Here is a 23012-nt window from a genome sequence, read left to right as displayed (position 1 = left end):
AGGCTGGTCTAGCCATGGTTGACCACCTTGGAAAAATATTTTCCACTCAACAAAAGTTGATGCAGCCTGAAACTTTGCGACAGACGGAATAAGCCTTATGTCAGCTCTGTAGAAATATCACTGAATTCTGGGGGCACTAGCGCATCTCAGATGGATAGAAGAAGCAGACATGTTTAGTGGTGAGAAGAGTCCACATCTCAGCTGCTTCTGGGGAAAATAAATATGTCTTGTTGTTTGTTCCATAGATGATGAAGAGGCCATTCATTCTGCATATGTCTGTAATGAGTGATTTGAGGTAAAGGTCAACATGACTCTATCCTATCTATATCTGAGTGTGGTGCTGTAATTAAGTTTTATACTTTCTAAATATTAGATAGCAGTGATAAAACATTTACTTTGTATTTGTTCAATAAAGATTCAAATTAATTCACAAATGACAGATGTAAATTCTTGTTTATTGAAGAAAACTTTTTAACTTTTCTGGAAATGTGTTTTTATATTTAGTAAGTGGCCAAAAATAAAAAATGCTGAAATATTTTCAACATACAGGTTTCATGTTATAGAGAGAAACAGTCATGCTTCTTTCACACAGGTCAATGCAAATGCAGGGAATGTGCAACTGCAGAAACCTTGCAATAACTTTCTATTTATGTGTCCAGTATTATTTACCTATTTATTATTGTCTCGTTTTTATATTTATTTATTTATTTCACTAAATGCACTTTTATGGCAGAATATAGTACTGATTTTCCCTCAGGTGTTTTTAACTACGTGTTTTCATTAATTACCCTTCATCGTCATCTGCAGAGCGTCTCTGATGTAATTTCCCGAATGGCAACAAACTGCTTGTGGATCTGAATGAATATTTTCATGCCATATTTACTTTCCATGATTATTCTGGATTTCCAGAACAGAAAAACAAGAATTTCTCTTGGATTACAGAAACTGAGACACAGATCTTTCTGGCAATTTTGCACTTTGTGTTATTTCACTGAATTTTCAATCCCTGCAAGGTTTTGTTTGTGTTTCTTTTAGTTTCTGTTGTGGCCTGGGAGATCTACGGAACTGATGACATGCCTTTGAAACACAAGGCAGGGGGCAACTGCAGTGAAGTAAGACTTCAAATTAAAAAGATCCTTCAGCTGATAGATTTCTGTACAGTGACTCATCCATTTAACTAAAGTGTGTTGGAACAGGGAAACATCTAAAACGTACAGCAGTCCAGCCTTTGTGGACTAAAGTTCCCTACCACTGACCTAGAGTCTCCACTGATGACAGAAAATTTTGAGTCACCAGATTTAAACTCTAAGTCTGGTCCATGGCTCCCCCCAGTGGCAGTGTTTGCTACTGCAGGTGATCACTGGCGAACTTTTGAGTTAACATGTTTACTTGGTTTTAATGTGAAGGTACTCAGAAAAAAAAGTATTTATGAGCTAATTACAAATGCAGCTGAGGCTGATTGGCCTGCCATTACTTTCATGATAAATGCTCTACAACATTTCTGTTCAAGGAGAGCCCAGAAATATTTCTTATAAATACCATAAAATAAACAAAGAAAAATCAAATCATCTTAATGATTTATTATCACAAGTTTTATCATGTTAGTCTGTTACCTCAAAGTTTGTATGAAAAAAAATCATCTGCAGTTTGACAACATGCAGTTACATAACTATAATTCTCCAGAAGTGTCTTGTGTGATTCTTTTTTTACCATCACATGTGCACTCGCAGTGAAACAGACCTGCATGTTGTCTTCCACCTACTTCATTCACAAAAACATGACTCATTTAGTAATCTGCTACTTTAGGTTTGGTCCTTAAAAGTGAATACTATAATTAAATCAAGGTCATATGTTACGCTTGTCATTGTATCAAGACAACTTAGTCATGCTTTGCTCACTCTCAATATGACTGAGCTGAACTGGAGTTGATGTGCTGTTTTGCCGAACTGCTTTCATCACCATGACAAAATTTCATATAAATGAGCAAAAGATCAGTGATTCTGAATGCTGTCATCCTGCAGTCTGACTTTGCTGAACCAGGCAGGGAAGGGAGCTATTTGAAGACATATCTATCCTCTACAGTCTGTAAATGAATAGACTGTTTACAGTAAGATGGAGGATGGTTGACCTCAATGGTGTTTGTTCATTTCCCTAACCTCTTTATTTGGACCACAAAGATGCATTTAAAACCTCAAACAAACCGTTTCCACAGCGATTCATTTCTTTAAAAATGACCTTTATTGTTTTCCTCAATTATTCAAAGAAATACGTATTTCTATGTTATGTAAATGAAAAAAAAAATTCAAACAAGAACAAACATTTAACAGTTTGACAAGACATCACAGACACGGTTCTGCAGTATGATGCAATGCTGATGGGGCCAATCGGATGGTATGAACAAGAAACAACCAAGGCTACGACTTCACCGCTGTGTCTCTGGATTTGTAGATCACTCCTCTGCTTTTCAACTCCCTCACCACACCTTCAGAAAAGAGAGAGAATGCAATAATCATCACAAAACAGCACAACAGTCACATTCTGTGTGTGTGAGTGTGAGAGTCTTGGTATAGTTGGGTGTACCTGGAGGTAGTCTGCCTGTAACTGACACCGCATATACACCTGGCTTGAAGGTGCCTGCAGAATGAAGCAAAAAATAAAAATATATATTCAAATTTTCTGACTGATTTGAGTGTTGAAAAGAAGGGGAACTTTTTTGTTTGCATAATTTGTAAGCAGAGCCAACAGATACATTATTTACATGGTGAAGAAGATGAAGCAGACAAAGGGATCCAACAGTTGTTTTTATATATTTTTGCTTAAGAATTTTCCTGAGTGACATGACTGAACTATTTAGGTGGCTCCATACGTGGTGTGTAAGGAGAATAAATGCAAAGAGTATGAGCTTAAATGCATCTCCTTGGAAAACACTGGACCATCCTCTATAAAGGGAAAGGACATCATTCCATCCCACAATTCATTGCAGCTCCAACATTTAAAGAGGTGCTTGATTGCTTTGATAAATGTAGTGGCAGTGTGTTGTGTAAACAAATATAAAAGAGGGGAAAATCTGGGCAGCATATGTGAGCAGTGCATAACAACTTGTCACTTTTGTGGCTTTTTTCTTTTTCTTTTTTTTTTTTTTAAAGTGTCATACTTCTAATGAAGTTATATTCCATATTATTTTGATCAACTTGGATAAAATCTTAACGACTGTTGTTTTGCTCGTGCTTCTTGCTGAGTGACTTTCTTTTTAAAAGTCCTAACGTTTATCTTTAAAACAGGAAATTTACCAGGAGGGCTTGGAAAGCGCTTGGGATAAAACTAGGGGTGTCATTTCTATTTACATGACTTGACTCTGGATTCCCCTGTGCTGGAAATGGGACATGTAGAGCAGTGTTTTTCAACCTTTTTTGAGCCAAGGTACACTGAAAAAAATCACAAGGCACACCACAAACAATTTTCTAAAGCCTAAATAATTCACATAAAATCAAATTTAGTCAAAGTGTCTTGAAATAAATCAGATAAATAAACACAAGAAGAAGGAATTTTAGGATCTTTTACCTAGACCTGTTTGAATTAACACAGAGCTGCTTTTCAGACCAATTAGATGAAATTGGATCATTTCTCAGGGCACACCTGATGATCTCCCACAGTTCACACCAGTGTGCCACGACACAGTGGTTGAGAAACACGGCTGTGGAGTATAAACTGTGAACATCCTTACCTATCCTCTGCCATTTTGCCACCCAACTGTCTTCAGGACTCATCATGGCTATAACACTGTGAGTATAAATATAGTATTAGTTATTTGGGACTAAAATACATAAACTATAGAGATAAATATTCAGTGTTGAACCAATTCTCACCCATCAAACGAGGAGCTTGTGCATTCATAAACCATCTCTCTGTTCCCCTTAAACTGAAGATACGACTCACAGTTGTCACAGCCGTCGTATTCAAACTGGTCAATGGTCTGGAGAAAACAACAAAAGAAAGTGATCACAATCGAGTTATTTAAAATTTCAATTAGTAAATAAATGAGACAGAACTGATGAAAATTGCGGCGCAGTGATCGGCTACTTGTTAGCCGAAAAGCTAACTTGTTTTTATTTATTTTTTTAATCAAAAATCGAGAATTACCTTTACTAATGAACAAAGAAGACAAGCTCGCAGGTGGCGCAAGTCTTTTGGGACCGTTTCCAGTGCCATAGTGTTACAATTCCTAAAGATAATAAAGCACTTTATGAGTTAAATCGCTAAATGTTTTGCGATACTATCGTGTCGCAGTGGAATGACGTACGTAGAAGCAGGCTCAAGCATAGGACCCGAGAGAAGGTATTCCTATTTTGCGCCTGAATAAAAGTCTTCATCACTTAGTGATAAATGGATTACTGTACTTAGTAAATCATGGTGGCATCATTATTTCACAAATTATATACACGTGCCAATAATATCCTACGCATTTTTAGACAGACATACACAAACATGAATATCAGTGCTTCAGTAAAATAAATATTTCAATAAGCAAGTACAAGTCTATCTACCTGACTTTGATCTGTGGTTGTATAAAAATTAACTGGTATATTTGTTTAACTTTGTTATTGTTGATTATTGCAAGAATATATGGAATTACTTACTAAGCAAACTGTCTTGCGATTTCTTTCTTAAGAGTTTACAAGTCTCTTGATCATTCCACTTCGATTATTTGGCAAATTTCTAGTCTGGTTTGCAATTCAAAGCTATTTGCATTATTTTTAAAATTCAGAAAAGCTTCACAAAAGTAAATTAATCTTGCCTTCTTTTTTTTTATTTTTTATTAGACAATGACTGCAAAGATGTTGGCATTTAGCTCTTAAGCCAACTAGCTTAATGACATGACTGAGGGGAAAATTCTAAAAGCATTACATTTTCTATCCTTTTTCTCAAATAACATTGGGGCTTCATTTAAGCTTAAATGGATTCTGGCCAGTTCTTTGTGCAGGATGAAGGCATTCACAATAGTAACATCCATTAAGTAGTAGAAAAAGGTCTTATACCACTTCTTAGTTTTTTTGTTTTTTTTTTAACCTTATAGCATCTTATCAAGGCATCTGATATACCCAGACCCCATTTGAATCTAAAAAGAGAGGGGAAAAAGATCATCTTTAAATGATTTCTTTTCTAAAAGCATAAAGTACTTATACTAGTATAAATATTACAGACTGGCTTTACTTCTTCGTTGTTGCTAGAAAATAGAAAGTTAAGTATTTGGTGTTTGCATATTCAAACCAGCACTACGTCATCTAGTTGATGACACAGTTAACATTCATTATGGCCATTCCTGGAGCTGCTGTTGCCCAGCAGCGTGCAAATACTGAAAAGCCAGACTTCGCTGCTTCTTTGCCTCAGCCTGGAGCCACAGGCTGTAAAGCAGTGGTCTCCAACTCCTGTCCTCATCAGCTACCATCAGGTTTTATTGTTTCCCCGCTGTGACACATCTGACCCAAATCAATGGCTCAATAACAAGCAGATGCAGAAGATGACAATAAGCTGTTAGAGAATCTTTTCATTTGAATCAAGTGTGTTGTAGCAGGGAAAAACTAAAACCTGCAGGATGGTAGCTCACAAGGACCAGACTTGGAGATCCCTGCTGTAAAGCATTAGGTGGGCTGGAGATACATTGCAAACCTGCATTCAAGAAGTATCCCATATGGAGTGAATAACAGCAGGACTACAGATGAATACTCTTATTTATAGAGAAATGGTCTGTAATCAAATGATATTTTCTTATTAGATTTTTTTTTGTTATTGTTTATTTATTTATTTATTTATTTATTTTATTTTTCCAATTAGGTATGTAACCACATACTATCATGATTTGGATATACATAAGGTGTACGTATGGTTGTGTACATATCTGTGCACTTACATAAAATGTAATGCACTGGGTAAAAAATTATTGTGTCACTTTGTAAAATGTAATTAATGAAATAAGTTTAAATTGAAAAAAGAAAACCTGCAGGATTGTTACTCTTGTGGACCGAAACTGGACACGTGCAGTATAGGATATGTGATGGGTCTGAAAATACCCTCCGTAACTCCAGACTACTCATCGATGGACTGAAGAGGGGATTTATCACCTTCACAGGAGTTTGCACCAGGCGCTGTGGCTTCGATTTGGACTGTATGGAGAGATTGCCAAACCACGTCGCCATCTCATACCTGATGATGCTCTCCATCGCTGCCTGATACATATAATATATATACATACATGCTTCCCCTGCATGGAGATGGTTGTTGTTCCGCTGTTAGCTTGTAGACATGCAAAGAAAATGTTTTGAGTGGAAACATTGTGTTGTAAACAGGACCTAAGAACTCACTTCAGTCCATCATCCTCTTACACCGAAGCTAAGTTGTGCAAAAGGGACAAACTTTTCTACATACTTTTTTAATTCAATGATGGTAGAAGACGGAGTTTCAGCCTCTGTCATTAGGTTACAACACAGTCTAGAGCTCTGACCAGGATTCTTCATAAGTTCATGTGTTTGCTCATTCAGACCAACCCAGTATTTCATACCTGCTGGGGAAGGGTCTTGTTGTGGTTTCCAGGTTATTTCCAGCTGTCCCAGAAATATTGAAATCTTGTAATATTTCTTCAGTCATTGGTTCTATTGCTTTCTCTTTCATCTGTGTAGGTACCACTTCTTCTTTTTTAACCTATAGAAGTTCTGAAAACCTGTGGTCCAGGAGAACTTCCTTCTCCCTCCAGAGATGTTGCTGTGGGACTTCTGGATGGAAAAAGGAACAAAGGAGGCTGTTAATGCCCTTTTTATACATGTTCATCTTTATTTTAATCTGGCTGGCAGCTAAACACGTTAGTTTCAAGTAAATGTTACAGAAATGATTATTTTCTTTGGCAGATAATAATGACCACGTAGGCTGATGATTTTAGGTTTATTGTGATATTGCGATTTTGATTTAATTTGTTTATTTCCTTTGATTTGCAATGAAAGAAAACATTTCATTGTAATCTCTGAAAGAATTGAAGAGTTGAAATGAACGTGTTCCCCTCACCTCCCACTTTTCCAGACAAAGAAGTGGTTGGATTAGGTTTTTACATCATTAGTATAAACACTTTTTTTTAAGTTAGTTTGCATTTTAAAAAAACAAAAAACAATAAAAACCTTCACAACATTTGCTGTGGTACTTTATATTATAAATGTGGAAGAAAACCATTTAATGCCAGTAAAGTGAACCAAACAGATAGTTGTTTGCATTTAAGCTTTCAAAGAAAAGACGACAATGATTTTGGATGAAAACTGCCTCACTATCTAACCATGCAAATGCAACTGCACCTCCAGCATCCCCCTTACCTGCAGAAGACATCTTCCTTTCTTCTCTTCCAAATGAAAACAAACCAAGCAACTGCAAGTCTGCAGAGCTTCAGCGGCTAAATATGGATGCCAAAGAGCGCAAGGAGTGGGAAAAAAAAAAAAAAAAAACCCTCTCTAAAACTTACACTGACGGGCAGAACAAGAGAAAAACAGTGACGATGAAACACTGTTCAGGATTTGATCAGTGATTTATCAATGATGCGCTGAACTGTCGGACATGAGCACTGGAAGTTTTCCCCGAGCTTCTTCACAATCCAGCTGCCTCAGAAAGTTTCATACAAACATTGTTTCCTTACTTCTCATGTAGAAAATAAACGCAGAAGTGTTTTATTTTTCCTCAGCAGAATGGACACAACTATGACGTTTTGCTGCGTCACTCAAACTCCACCACCCGACCCAAATGAGAAATTTCACTCTTCTGTCTGCTTCTTTGCATCAATCACATGCAAATAATCCCCCACCTTCTTAATCTTAGTCAAACTGTGCAGATTTATGGACGTTTGACTGTTAATTCTGTCGCTCCTGCACATACTCCTGCACTCCACACGCTTTCAAAATGACTTCATTCACTGTTTCCAGCTGGTTTCCAGTCAGAGCCAGCCCACTCCTAAATCCAGTCACCAAACTACAGTCAAGTGATAACTACCCAATCTCACTGTCTATCAATAAACTGACATTTATTAAGTCTAATTATTCTTTGTACTGCTAAATATAGCCTACTCCTTTTCCACCATCCTAACATGATCTTTGCCACTGCTAATACACAAACCTAAGTCTTAAAGTTTTGTTCTCGTATTGCTAATAATTTAGCTGTAGAGTCACCATTGAATACTTTGAAAATGAATTCTTATGTTCTTTTCTTTATCATTTTAATCAAATTACAAAAAGAATAGTATTGAAGAAGAAGAAGATAATGAAAATGTGTCTTGGTTTATTTATTAATCATTTTATTCATCAGTTAAAAATAAAATCAGGTATGTTCTAAATGTGAAATAAAATGTAATTGAATTATGGTGCAGAATCTCTTCCATACTTTGTCAGTAACTTTATGAGGTAAAGTTACTTAATAGAGTAACTTCAGTAAGTAAAGCCAAGGCCGGATAATCCAATGGGCACAGGTCCAGGGGCCCATGTCCACTTGGGGCCCATGTGGAGCCCACGTAGGACATATACCAGCAGTTTGGACATGAAAGAAAATGTACATAAAAGCCAGATAGTTACACCACAGTATCTAGTGTATTGCTACTTGTACCACTGGCTGAGAGATGTTAGAAATGTTTCACAGTGTATCATTCACAATTTTTGCAATGTCGCGGTGGGGAAGGGGGCCCCTGGAACACTCTGGGCCCAGGGGCCTGTGCACTTTTAATCCGGCCCTGAGTAAAACTCTATACTGTCGTTGTAGTAGAACAACAATGAGACTGCAAAGTGTAATAATTTAGAGGTGATGTTGCACCACCAAACTATTGTACTTTGTTGCGTTTTAAACGACACCGCCGGAGATCCCGTAGAGGAATGAAACGACTTAATTCTGTCAGTTGTGATGAGAGGAAAACGTCCAACGGTTCGAGCTCCCAACGGTTCCAACTGCAGCGATCCAGGTACGTTTACTGTCATCGTGTTGTTCGCTGCTTGCTGTCTGATATACAGAAAAACAAGCAATTACATGCATCCTTAAATAATATTACAGAACAGATTTTTTTTGTTGTTGCTTGTTGTGTTTAAATAAATTCCCGAGCCTTTAATCGTGCTAATTGTTAATGTTAAAGATAGCTGAGCTAGCTAGTTAACTGTCGGGAAAAGTCATTAGTATTCATATCATAACTCTTGTAAAATGTCTGCATTTTGACCATTATAATATTCACAGTTGAAATGTTTAAGAATGATGTGGGTTACGTCTACTTATTCGTTATATTTATGAACTTTCTAAAGCCCTTTTTTCACCTCCAAAGTGTGAAATCGTAGCTTTTAGAGGCTACTCTAGTCAGAGCGTTATGACAGCTGAATTAGCCACATGCTACCAAAGTAAGTGAAGAGTCCATACAGGACACACATCACTGTCCTCTTCCAACATGAGCTCGTCAGATTCACCACCACGATGGAAAAATCGCTCAACGAGGCAGTTTGCCTTTAAAGTCTGTATTGTTGTGGTTGTTCGCTGCAGAAAGAAACAGTAGAACAAGTAAATGTAGACATGTAGTCTGAAGGTGCATTACAATATTATTACACTGTTAGAGTAATCTCACTACTCCAGATATCTCAATTTGATGGTCATGCAGATCAAATCAAATCAAACTTTATTTCTATAGCACTTTTTGTGCTTAAAAAACAATACAAAGTATTTCACATAATAAAACAGTTTACATCAAATAGATAAAACACACACACACACACATACATCCACAGTCCCCTTACACCCACCCACAACCACCCCCACCTGTGCCCTATTAGCCCCTATAACAGTTAGACGAAGATGAATGGCTGAGTGTTTCATAAAATCATAGTTATCCATGTATTTAATATTCAAGAAAAAATGTGATACCGTGGTGTCATTTAATAAAGTTTTTAAAGCTGGGGTAGGTAGTGTTGGGGAGCTGGCAAGATGTGAAAGTGGCTCCCTGTCTTGGTTCCTCCCCCTCTGGTTTTGCTCCTTGTGTGGTCCAAGGCTCTTTTTTTTTTTTTTTTTTTAATAAGAAATGAACTTTATTTCGAACATTTTGTTTGGTCAGAGTTTTTACAGATGGGTCTAACTATATTTCTTATTGTTCATGATGTAAAGACTACTATCAGGATGAGGAACCACTTCACCCAGGGTTAAAAAAAAAAAAAAAAAAAAAAAAGTCTCTGTGCAAGATCACCAAGATCACCTACCCCAGCTTTAACACAGCAGCCACACCATCATTCTGCTGCCATAATGACAAAGAAGGCAAGTAAAAACATAAATAAAAACAATATAAATGACAAAAATTTATGATTGATTACTTTTATGTATTTGAAAAAATAATTTTTCTTTTAACAAAAAACTCTATTAAAATTGTGAAGCAAAAATTCCGATATCTGATTTTTTTTTTTTTTTCAATTCCATTTCCCACCCCTAGCTTTTTTTTTCCAGTTCAGCATACGTCATGAGGATATCTTACCAGGAACTTCACAGTTTTAGACTTATCTGTCAGCTTAGGCTTCTCTCATACCCCAAGCCTTGACCGTAACTCACAAAAACATTTCAAGAAACTGCAGTATTAGTGTGCTGTCCTACATTTTATGAGCATTTTCAAGTCAAACATATAAAAAGATTCACTCAAGCAATGCACAATGCTACCGTTTCACAGTTTCGCATCTAAAACAGGACCTTTGTGTTCACAGCTCCAGAGACAGCCATGGATGATCCAGAGAGTTCCCTGCCCGACAACGTTAACCCCAACAATTTCCCAGCCAAACTGTGGCTTCTGGTGAACAACCCGACCGTCCAAGCCATCCACTGGGACACCCGCGGCGAGGCCGTCGTCATCGACCAGAAGCTATTTGAGAAACAAATCCTGTCCCCCAGCAGCGTAAACCTGCACGAAAACTTCTTCAAAACCACCAATTTCTCAAGTTTCGTTCGTCAGCTCAACCTGTACGGCTTCAGGAAATGCGAGCTTGCTATAAACGATGATAGCACCGGGGTGTTTCATTACTTCTACAACCCAAACTTTCAGCGAAGCCACCCTGAACTTGTTGCGAGTCTCAGGAGGCTCACTGTCGACAACAAAGCGAAGATGAAAGCCGGTCTGGAGGTCACCTGTCGGCTCCAGAATCGCTACCAGCAACTGAGTGCAGAAAATGGTACCAGGGATCTAAAACGAAGTATGTAAGCTGTCTCGATGGCTTAAAAATAATTACAGAAGCATGTTTCAGTCCTTTCTAACATGATGCTGTGTTTATTGCAGGAAGCACATCTCTTCTCAGCCCCACACATCAGGAATCGCCTCATGCATGTCATCCTAGTAAAGTCCAGGTCACAAAGGTTCACAGTGGAACCCCAGTCCCACCTCGACACCTGATGAGGGGTCACGGTGCGCCCCTCTCTCCTACCGTCTTCCCTCCAGCCAAAGGGATACCGGTGTCATTAAATCAATACTACACCGTAGCAGCCACAAGCTCCAATGCCATGCACTTTCAGCCGGGTTTACCTACACATACAAGTATTGGAAATCCAAATGTCACCAATTTTAATCCCCCCAGTAACGCCCAACAGCCTGGCTACTACCCCACAGGTAAGAACGAGCTGAGGATACACACCTGTAAGCAGAGCTGGAGTAGAAACAAGAGTTTAATATCTGAGCCCATCCCAATTGTGTTTGATGCAGAGGAGATGAAATAAGTTCAATAGTTAAGTCTTCTTATTAAGAAATTTTCAGGCCTTTTTCATGCGTTACATGTGTTTACTCCACTTCACTCCACTCAGTCTTTTCATTCCTCGTACATTCTCAAGCTGTATGGTTTCTTCCATCTTTCTTCAATCAAAACTTGGGAAAGGGACAGCTGACTCGTGACAGCATCCGTCCACTTTATTGCAATCTGATGTCACAAATGTATAAACAGAAATCTGTAAATGTTTGGCAGATTAGTTAGCAGATTGCTTGTCAAAGCAGTTTTTAAATGATAAATCCTGCTTTTCCCACTGAAGCTCCTGATTGGCCACTCTGGCTCTTCTTCTTAGGTACTAAAATGTGTTTCCAGTGATCTGCTGTATGGATTAAGTATCGAATCTTAAATGCAAACATGAAGGTGAACAGAGGCGCTTCACTTGATCATTTAAAACTGACTGTGATTTTTTTTGTTTTGTTCTCCTGTAAGTTTGCCGTTGCTGCCATCCAAACCTTGTGCCGACACACATAGTAGGTCTTCAAAAAGGGTTGTTTTCTCCCCAAAATTATTACCAGGTTGGTAAACATAGCTGCATTTGTTGTATTCATTTTTATATAAGTGACTGATCACTACAACAAAATGATATTTTAAGCATAAAATGTATATTAATTATGTACGGTCACTTAACATTTACTTTGATCTGTTGTAGGGAGGATACCCTGTGACCACACACATGTTTGACCACAACCAGGAGTTGCAGCGCAAGGAAAACCAGGAGACAAAAAAACGTGACATTAACTTGGATGCAATTTTCCAGATTGCAGATGAGGTGATGCAGACTTCCTCCAACACCAGTCTGGTTAAAGTTGAGATTCCTGACAAAAAGGTCCCAGTGGTTGGGATTCCCTCCAGCACCAGTAATGTGGCAGTGTTTGAAAACGGTTGCGGAGACTCAAAACCCGTCAGAGTGTGGAGCAGTTACAATGTTGGCACACACTCCCAGAAAGCAGAGTCTGGGATTTCAGAGCTGGAGAAAATGCCTGAAGATTATGTATTTGAGGTAAGCATCTACATCACACACTTGGAGGCAATAAACAGATATTAAGGAGAGAAAGGTTGAAACAGAGCATTAAAAAAAAAAACACATTATTTCCTGTGATCTTTCTCCATGTCACGGCAAGGTTACTACTGATCAAGTAAACGACGAGGTGATAAGTGTTGAGATCAGTTAAAACGCCAGCGACATTAGCCAGGATTAAAACCGCCGAAGCACAGGAAGTACACTGACATCTAAGGGTAAGCGATGATCAAACCTTTTGAAGATGAGTATCAGAGGGAAACTCGTAGATGGAAAGTGCCGTCATGTTGTTTGGCGCACACTCGCCGATGACTTTATTGACCATCAACCACATCTTTCATTTAGATCCAAGGTTGTTGATTTGTGTGGCCTGTGACTCCACCCTCTGATGTTTAGAAATTATTTATGAATATTGATTGATTTGTTCATATGTAAATCTTATTTTTAGTATTTATTTGCAATGTAGTAAGATAGTCTCCTTTTACATCGTACAGTTGTGTTTCTCCTTATTTACAATGAGTTTAGATATTTATTCTGAATGAACTTTTGCTGAAATGCTTGCACCTCTGTGCTTTTTAAAAGACATAGTAGACTTTTTGAATTCCTTGTGCATTGTAAGAAATTGAAAAAGCTTTTGTAAAGTACACTTCTGCATATAAATGTTTAAAATTCTGTAAGAAAAAAAAATATAATGTAGTCTTGATTTGATTCCTTTGAGGTGGTGTGCAGGTGATGGTGTTTTTTTTTTTTTTTTACCTGCCTTTTTATTTTTCACTGCTTCTCCTCATGGGATAAATCATTTTAAGAACTGTAAAACCTGTAACTGTTATATTGCTTAAGGAAGGTGTACAAAGCATTGATATTAAATGAAATGTATTTTGCAGCAGGTGGTTTATTTACGTGTAAACCATGAATAATGACATGTCCCGTTTGTTCTGTGGACACTAGAGGGCGCCACTCTACTGATTTTAATTAGCTGTCCTGCAGCTCCGCCCTCGTTGACTTGTCAACGCTGCCTTCATGTGGTACTCGGAAATTGCACAAACATCTACCTTTTAAACTTAAATAACTCTTGCTGGTTTTAGTTTTTTTGGGTATGTCTTTTTATAAAAAACTAAAAATTAGAAAGTAAATAAAATTAAATCATTCTTTTTTTTTTTTTTTTTTTTTTGCAAGCGAAGCACTGTAGTGTTGACGTATCGATAGGAGCGTTGTCTCCGATAGCCCCTGAAGGCAGCAGGACTGGAGCAGGTAGAGTGACAATGAGATCCCACGGGAACGACAGAGTCCGCGAGTTAAACTTTTGAGACGGTGTCATAACTGTACACTCTGTCTCGCTACACTATCAACTTTAAATGACGACTCCGTGGGCTGTGGACCACCATCATTTAGCACGTTTTTGCCGAGTTTTTTCCCTGTACAAGTTTATAACTTTGATAATTCATTTCCTCTCGGCGGTCTCAGGAGGATCGTTTCTAATTTCCCCCACTGTGCAGGGGAGGCTCTGAAATCACGGAGGAAGAAGAGACAGTTTTCTTGGGTTTGGAATAAGTTTAAAATGAAGACCGACTGGAGAAACTGAGTTGAAACCAGTTTACAGAAGCCGCCTGCGTTCGGGAACTGGGTTAATAACAGAGGAACAAGTGAAGTGAGGCAATGATCCATTTTGCTTGGGTTAATAATTATGTAGAATTTAACAACTTCATCTAGGATTATTTTTCTCATTTTATGGTAAAAACAAAAGGGAAAAAAAGAAGAAAAACTCTTGTCCAAATTCCCTGCATGGCATTGAACCCCCGACATGCCTCGTATCTCTCCGGCGGCAACCTGTAGCTCAGCCTTTGAAGTTCAAGTCGTCGTTCCGCAGCGCTTTTAGCTGATTTATCCACAAAACGTGGCTTCCACGGGACAGACTCGCTTCCAACACTTTTTATCGCATCGATTTGGGTCTCAACAAGGCGTTTTAAAGATCCACTTAGTGGCGTGCACTGTCACATTAAACTTCACGCGGATACACTGAGCAGGAGCTGTCCTGGAGAGGAAGGATCCAGCAGTTAGTTAGTTGCCTGCCTGATGGAGCCTTGTGGAAATCAGTGCACACTTTACTTCTAGCAACACGGGCTGTCTTCGTGGAGCATTGATGCGGGCAGACTAATGACACTGGATACAATCCATTAGAGCTCGTTCTATCATGGAAGATATCCGCTTTGTGGCTCCACATGCATTCCTGCAAACCTGCAGTTTGATGATTAACTCTGGAGCTGAATGGAAGTTTTAGGACGCTCGCGTTGGAGTTACGATGGAAATCGTCCAACTTTAAAAGTTTGGATTATCTCTGTTCAGCTGTAGTCATCGAGGCAAGGGGGGAAAAAAACAAGTGGGACCTGTACAAAGAACTTTACATATATATTTTTTGACGTTTTGTTTATCCGCGGTGCTTGCCTGCTTTGAAGTCCAACCATGTGCGGCCGAGCACCGCCGCGACAGCCGAGGCCATGACCGTCCCTCAGCGGAGCCTGTCCGGGCTCTGGGTGCTCATGGCGGCCCTGCAGCTGGTGCTGGGCCAGCAGACCCTGGAGCACGAGCGGCCGGCCCTCCGAGCGGTCATCAAGGTGACTCTGGTAAAGCACGAGCCGACGGGGAAGCCCATCATTTTGGAAGGAGAGTTCGTGGGAGGAAGTGCCGGCAAAGCGGAGGGGAAACTAATGCAGGTAAGGTGTTAAAAACGACACAGTAAGACCTGAACGGGGTTTCTCACATGTCCTCAAACACAATCCACCTTCACACCTAATGGCAGATGTGTTTCAGAGTTCACCCGGCCAGCAAATGAGTGGGACACTGTAAATGACAGCTTTACCATTAACACACTTATCCTGATCTGGAGGCAAAACCCTGCAAATGGTGTCATGTTTAGGGACTTTTTTAAAAGTAAAAATGTTTTTCTTTTTTTAAAAAGAAAAAAAGTTAAACTTCTCAAAACACTTAGTTACTCCACTGTGGAGTAAATCTTGGCCCCACGTGCCTCTGCATCCACCCCTGGTAATATTAGCACCTGTACTGGTTGTAAGCCATCTAACTACTGAGGTGACTGTGATCTCCAAGTCACGCTTTCCACCCAGAATGGCTGTGTTTGTTTAATAATAGTGATGACAAATGTGTGTTAATAAGCTTAGTTTGTTTTGGTTGTACTTTGAGTTACCTCTGGAAGAACATGCCTACTGAGGTTTGCCAATATTAGTAGGTGTACCTTGTTCAACATGACAACTTTTGTTTTGCTGTAACTATTTTTGGAATCTAACGCATGCTGTGCAGTTAGTATCAAGGTGTGGTCGAGGACTTTTTAACCACCGGTTGATCATGTTTAGACCCATGTAGGCTCTCCATCTTAACCCCTCCATTTGAATAATAATTTTAAAAAAAAAAACTGGTATTAACGGTGTAAATGTGAAATATGTGGTCTATTCAATGTGCATATTTAGGATTCATGAGTGGATTAAGGTTCCTGGGCCATAAAGCTCAGCAGCGTCAAGTTATTTACTGTCTCCAAAGAAACGGGACGACAGATATGAGGTACTGTAAGATCTTGTCTCTCTTCACTCACCAGGTGTTGGGAGAGTGTGTGAATGGGACGCCCAGATGCCTCAGTTTGCCATAATTGATAAGGCTTTACATGGCCTGGCCATGGAGAAAGCCTGGCATTAGGCATGCTGAAAAGCTTCTGCTGTTTTCCTCTCTGCTTCGAGCTGATCTGACTTCACCGTGTCTGTATGGGATGTTAACATGTTAGGGATGCATATCTCCGCGTGTTGCTGGGATCAAAGCCACTTCCAGTTCTGTGGGACTTCCAGCTTCAGTGATGGGGCTTGATTGATGATTATTAGAACTTATGATGTTATTTCCCCCCAAATTTGTGAAGTGAGGTGCCACATTTAAGCTAAAACATTTTTGTCAGAATGGTGGCAGCTTAATTTGCATTTTTTTCTCTCCTGTTGCTCCCTCATTACCCCTACCTTTTATTTATCATAACTTTTGTTTGCATAAATCAGATCATTGATGGTAGTTTTGTCCAAGACAAGGACAAGGGGGTATGCTATTTGTGGCAGACCCTCTATTCCAAGACTGTTCTCATGGTGCGTAGAGGTGGTGTCATGCTGCAGGATGCTCTATGCTCTTTGTTGCAGTGCAGGCCTGTTCCAACAGGTCTTTTTTTGCCTCTGCAGGCAGGTTTATGGTCCTGCTTTCTGCTCTTGTCTTCCACTGGATGAAGAGGATGAAGACCAGGAAATTCTATGGATCGATTGTACAGTTTTTTTCTTAGTTTCTGCTCTCGTCTCCATATTAGCACATAAACATATGAGAAATTGGTCAACGCATTTCTGATAAATGTTGATGCCTGTAGAAATTTTTAGCTGGCATGTTTGGAAATTTTAGCAGGTCTGAAATACATCAATTACCAATCAATAAAACTTTACATGATTTCCCGGTCATATTAAGTTTTCACTTGTAAAATGATGCAATGCCCTCTTTTAGTTGTCACATCCTGTGCTGCTCATGCTGGCCAACATGAGCGGGACAAATTCCGACTACTTGGGATAAAAGGAGTTCACAGTTTTCTTCAGAGTATCCAAGTCATGAGACTTTACTTTGGTACGTATCTCCCTCTGATCTATTAAACTGTGATTTCCCTGGAAGTATGCCCTGTCCTCTGAATGAACACGCTCACTGGAACACTAGCTGGGGTCTGGCCAGCAGTATTTGGACAAATACAAGTGTGGAGGAATTTTGACTCTCACTCCTTCCAAAATGAAGCTTAGTGATCAGCGGAGAAGTCCGAAAGCTTCCCGGATAATGCTGAACTTTGAGAAAAGAGAGAGAGAGAGAGAGAGAGAGAGAGAGAGAGAGAGAGTTTATAAATCCTCTTCACATCCACAGAACCCAATTATAGAACATCATTAAAGCTCCACCAATTTCCACTTAAAGCCATCTTGACTTTCTTTTCTTCCTTTTCAGCATTGTGGTTTTTTTGGGGGGGGTCTTTGTTCTTTGAGACGTTGTATTGACCTGCTAGAGCTCCCTAAGATACATCAGCTATAATTAAGGCAGGTCGGGCTGTCGACCGAACACCAGTTAACTCTGCACCACTTCACATTCTTTCGTCTCCCCTCTCTGCATCCCAAAAGGTACTGAAAGCACTCTCTCTCTCTCTCTCTCTCTCTCAACCACCTCCGAGCCCTCTCCCATCCGAAGCTGCTATCTGAGCACCCCCCTTTCCCTCGGCCCTCAGCACTAGCCGTTTGGGAACGAGGGATGGGAGGGTGGAGGGGGCGCTGAGGGAAAACATCAAAGTGTGTCCAGTTCCGAACGTGAGCTGGGATGATTAAAAGCTGAGGCTGTTTACACTGCACTTCCCATATGGGCCCTCTCCTCCCCCTCCCTGTAGATTTCCTGTCCATACTTCCTATCTCCCTGGATGAGATAACAGCAGGTCCAGGGCTCCTCGGAGCTCCTTGCTGCTCCACATTTGCAGTGACTGTAGCTTTACAAAGTTTAACCCCTGATGGTGGCATCACATACATCTCAGAGTCACATAAATTGTTTTAGGGTTGAAAGATTTGTTTCAGAATTAAGTTTTCATCTGCGACAAAGAGCTTCACACTTTTACTTTGATTTCCTCCAATTGTTTGCTTGTATCTGAATGAAACTTGAGGTGAACCCCCATCTTTACCAGATTCATCCTCATGCATCTTGTTCTCATACGGTGACAGCGAAGAGGCCTGCTCTGATTTTTAATTTTTTAAATTTTGTACAAGAACCGATATGGACACCATATGAGACCTCAACATAAACAGAAGTAGACTCGCGTTCCCTAAATTCGTCCCATCTGCCCTTTGGCGACACCAGCAGTTACATAAAGTCATGAATAAAGTCGTCGTAAACTCCTAATTTCCCCCCGCTTTGCCACTGCGCTTGTTGAAAAGAACCGACTTCTTCTCTTTCTTTTTGTGATAAGCTGCTGTTTATGTGGAAAGGAAGCAGCCTCCAACACGAGAAACGTACTCAACTCCGTTCACACAGACATTATTTATAGCCTGTTATTTTTCCCGCTTACACAGATCTGCTGTCAAGATGTAATTGTCCTGTTTTTTTTCTTCCATATGCTCATCAGTTCAGCCAGCCCGCCGTGGCTTTGCTACCACCTCCTTCCTCCGGTGAGACTGCTGCTCTTATGTCGCTGCTCTGGCTCCTGCCTTGAACAGAGCCCTACGTGTGTCCAGGCAATCAGACAAGCTGTGGACTAATGGTTTCTCCTGAGCAGGGATCTGACAAAGCTAAGGGCCTGCAACACAGGAAACAGGGGCAAGTGCTGTCCTGTCCACCCTCTTCCACAAGAGATGGCTGTTTAGATGTATTCTCGGGCACGGGGAAGAGGGGAGAGGCAGGTAGGGGAAACATGGCAGATGTCTTCATCCTGCAGGCTCCCTTCTTTTTTAGTCATTAGACCAGGTCTGGTATTTTTGAACGTTATACAACACATTCTTGTCTCCTTTTCATAGCTCTCTTCATGCAAATAACCTGCAAAGGTCTCTGTTTCTTCGGTTAACACCGCCGTCACTCTGTTTGTCCATTAGCCACAACCTTGTGTATTTCCCAAAGAAGCTAAGTTTTCATTCATTTGCATGCGTTTTTTTTTTAACACACTTTTGTGAAGCATTCAGGCACACAGACCAACTGACTGCAGATCAGTGAAGGTATTACTCCAGGATAGAAGAAGAGACAAACTTTTACCGAGGCTCCACATCAGTGACAGTAGAGATGAGTCTCCTCCGTTCGTTTTCCTTCGATGGCACCTCATAGGGCCAGGTGGGCCAAGGATCCTTTCTAAGCCCGGGTATCAATTCAAATTTCAAGAATCGATTCGATTTTAATTCTGAAAATTTATAATTGATTATCACAATTGGATCTGATTTGTTCTGATCTAATATGGTTTTAAGTCTGTATCATTTTATTAGATTTTTTTATTTTATTTACATGACTGTGTTGTTATATGCAACATATTGATACTAGTATTATATTGACATTCACCAACAAATTAATGAAGTATTGGAAGTTAAAGATGGCTGTAAGGAGCAGTGCCCTTCCCAGAATGACTGAAGTTTAAATTTTACATTTTCTTTTACCGACTGGTACATGTTTGGAATGACTTCTTCAGAGAGATGTTTGCGAGACACCATAATGTAGTGTGGTTCCGCTACTTTCATTAGCCGCCTGAAGCACTCATTTTCAACAACAAAATACGGGTGCATATTCTGGCAAATGAACCATGCAGTCGCCTCAGTTATTTGGAGAGAATGGGCAGAATTGGCTGGTGGTTGCAAAGTTTTCTTGTGTTTCATCTGTTGCGGCCTGGTGGATGTCTCAACATGTGACCTCCATTTGACATGTCTTGCAAATCGCTATGCTTTTGTTGAGTCCGTCTTTCTGTTTGTCTTTTCTGTATCCGAAATGTTTTAAGATCTCACCCTTAAACATTTCGGGTGTTTTCAAACCTGGGGCGTGGCTAATAATGCTAGTGCCTGATGCAATGTTGACTGTTTTAAAGTCCTCACATGAAGCGCGCATGCGTAAATTCAAAACGTGGCAAAAAGGTTAAAGTTAACCGGGGTAAAAATTTCTTTTTAAAAATTGATTTTTGGTCTTACAGATCAATCTTCAGGAATTATTATGAAAATCGATTCAGAATTGCTGAATCGATCTTTTCAACACACCTCTAATCCTTTCAGTGTTAGGAGCATTCAATGTAGTTAAAACGTGCAGGGTTTTGGTGTTTTCTGAGAGAAACATAACGTGAACAACCTTTCTGAATTTGCCCGGACAGCTCAGGTCAACTGAAGCACCTGTCTCTTTCTAGTTGAAACCGATTCACTAGGAGTACAGAGGAAAGCCTTCTGATCCATAGTGAGTGCGGAGGCCAGGCCAATCACCTCCAGCTGCAGCCTGGAGAATGGGGCGGGGCTGGATATTGGGTGGAGTTGGATGTCAAATGGGCGTAGTTAGATGGGCAATGGGTGTTAGGGGTTGGGGTTTAGAGTTACCACGTTTATGGTTTAAGGCTCTGGCCTACTGATTTGGAAGTTATTGTGAGGTGTACTAGTTGTCTTGTGTGGAGCCCAATTGCTTCCAGAAGGGAGCGTTTGGCTCTGAAGAGAGAAAAGAGTAACAGGTGAGGTAGGGTGGGGGAGGTGGACCTGTTCAGTTAGTAGGACCTGTAGTCCCATGGTAAGTTGCCAGTCCCCACACTGGAAAATGTGGGTTCAAATCCCACTGTGGATATTCAACTCTGCCAGGTACCCCTGTGACATGCCCCAGACATACCCCTGTGTTGGATGTCAAATCGGGGTTAGCAATGGCCACCAATCAATGTTGAGGGGGCAGGGTTGGACGTCCAACCCTGTCCAATATCCAGTCTGCAGCCAAGACCCTCTCGGCCAGGCTGTCCCCTCCCCTGGGTATCAGGGCCACATTTATAGAGATTTACAGAGAACCACATTGCAACAGATGACAATTGTACCACACAGCAGGTGAATTCAATCCAGTTCAAATTTATTTACATTTCACCATTAAAAGCACCTTGACTTGAACAAAATGCTTCACAATATCAACTGCAGTCAATCACAGATACAAATTATCACAAATAAAAATAACATGCCAAGATACTCCTTCTAGCTAGTGTTGAAGGCCAGGAAGGAGAGCTGTGTTTTAAACCTGAAGACTGAGAGGACCTGACAGACTGTTCCACAGTCTGGGTGTTGTTACAGAGAAGGCTCTGCCACCTCTGGGTTTTAACCCGGCTTTCGGGACAACCAACAGTCGCTGGTCAGCTGACCTCAGGGTCAGGACTTCTCAAAACAATCAACAACACCTTACATTTCACCCAACGGCAGGTCATGTCCATGCAGGGGTTACTCTGTCTGAACAACAAAATCTGTTTTCTTTGTATTTATTTATTCAAATGCTACTGGTGGGAAAATGTTGGCAGTGTCAGTTTTACATCCTCAGCTAAGGCTACGTTCATGTTGCAAGGGTTAATCATCAATTCCGATTTTTTTGTCAGATCTGATATTTTTATTCGGAGTGAATTACAGCCCTGAAGCGACCCGCATGCACAGCAGATTAATAACAAGACGTTTCCCACCACGCAGCTTAAACATGTAGGCCTTTGAAGTCAGTGTCCATGGATGGTTTTATCCCCACAAATACTTCTTAATTCTAAAATGTTGTTGTCCCTCCACTCTATAACCCTGTCCATGCTGTCCTCCATGTTTGTTCTGTAGTCATTCTGCTGCTAATTTTACCATTTCTCCTGTTGCTGAGTCAATACAGAGTGATGTCATCATTACGTGAGCTCGGATATGGGTCACTTGTATGTTCAGACTGCAGTCACATTAAACAAAAATCCGACTGGTATCAGTTTTAAAACCACATGTAAAATGTTCACACTGCTATGAAAGAATCTCTCCTGAGTCACTTATGAGCAAAAATAAAAAAGTACTTGGGCCACATGTTATATTCAGCCTATGGCCAGGTTATACAAAGCTTAAAGAAAATGTAAAGAAAAAAACCTTAATCTCTACAGGCCTCAGCATGCTAAATGTGAAAGTTAATAACAGAACAATTAGGAAAAAAAAATCTGGAACGGTTGCAAATAAAAGCTGCCCTTTTTTTTGGTTTTAAAGAACGTGGTATCATAGTTTAAGTTAGCAAAGCTGCATCAGAGTTCCAGAACAATGTCCTTCAGATAAGACAAAACCAAAATAAAGGTGTTTGGCCATCAGGCACGATGCTACATTTGTGAGACACCTTGCAGTCATCGAGTTCACAGTGACATCTGGTTTATAGTCAAATATGAGGCCATCTGAAAAGGAAAGCTTTGCAAAATCTTGGACGCAAACTGGGTCATGCAAGTGGACAGTGATCCCAACCACACCAGCAAATGTAAAAAAAAAATAGAATATAAGGTGTCGCAACGGTCCAGTCAAAGTCCAGACCTGATTGAAATCCTGCAGAGAGACCTAAAGAGAGAAGCAGAAGCTGCAAACCTCAATGATCTGAAGAGTGGACCTAAGATTGGCTTAGTTTTTTTTTTTTTTTTTTTTTAGAGCTGAAAGAGGGTTTATTTTCTTTTTCACATGAATGTACCTGCCCGAGGGTTA

At 40.1% G+C, this 23012-nt stretch overlaps 2 protein-coding genes across 2 annotated transcripts in view; one reads left to right on the top strand and one right to left on the bottom strand.

Moving 5' to 3' along the window:
- Positions 1–2238: 2238 nt before the first annotated feature.
- supt4h1 (SPT4 homolog, DSIF elongation factor subunit) lies at positions 2239–4282 on the bottom strand. The gene is made up of 5 exons (XM_079248236.1): positions 4141–4282; positions 3867–3973; positions 3725–3780; positions 2581–2634; positions 2239–2482 (listed from the first exon to the last, which is right to left on the bottom strand). The coding sequence occupies exons 1-5, from the start codon at positions 4207–4209 to the stop codon at positions 2415–2417; spliced, it is 354 nt and encodes a 117-aa protein (XP_079104362.1). The 5' UTR covers positions 4210–4282; the 3' UTR covers positions 2239–2414.
- Positions 4283–14863: 10581 nt separating this feature from the next.
- rnf43 (ring finger protein 43) overlaps positions 14864–23012 on the top strand; it is a 96338-nt gene continuing 88189 nt past the window's right edge. Inside the window, exon 1 of the mRNA XM_079248028.1 lies at positions 14864–15512. Within this exon, the coding sequence (XP_079104154.1) occupies positions 15297–15512 (216 nt within the window). The 5' untranslated portion in view covers positions 14864–15296. The remainder of the gene's footprint in view (positions 15513–23012) is intronic.

Source organism: Telmatherina bonti (genome assembly GCF_933228915.1).
Source record: "Telmatherina bonti genome assembly, chromosome: 10".
NCBI lineage: Eukaryota > Metazoa > Chordata > Actinopteri > Atheriniformes > Telmatherinidae > Telmatherina > Telmatherina bonti.
This window is presented reverse-complemented; position numbering and strand designations above follow the sequence as displayed.

Coding starts and splice junctions, on each gene's coding strand:
- supt4h1 (XM_079248236.1), bottom strand. CDS start 4,209: ATGGCACTGGAAACGGTCCCAAAAGACTTGCGCCACCTGCGAGCTTGT. Junction 3,974..4,140: donor TTCTTTGTTCATTAGTAAAG/GTAATTCTCGAT, acceptor TGTTTTCTCCAG/ACCATTGACCAGTTTGAATA. Junction 2,483..2,580: donor TACAGGCAGACTACCTCCAG/GTACACCCAACT, acceptor TCTTTTCTGAAG/GTGTGGTGAGGGAGTTGAAA.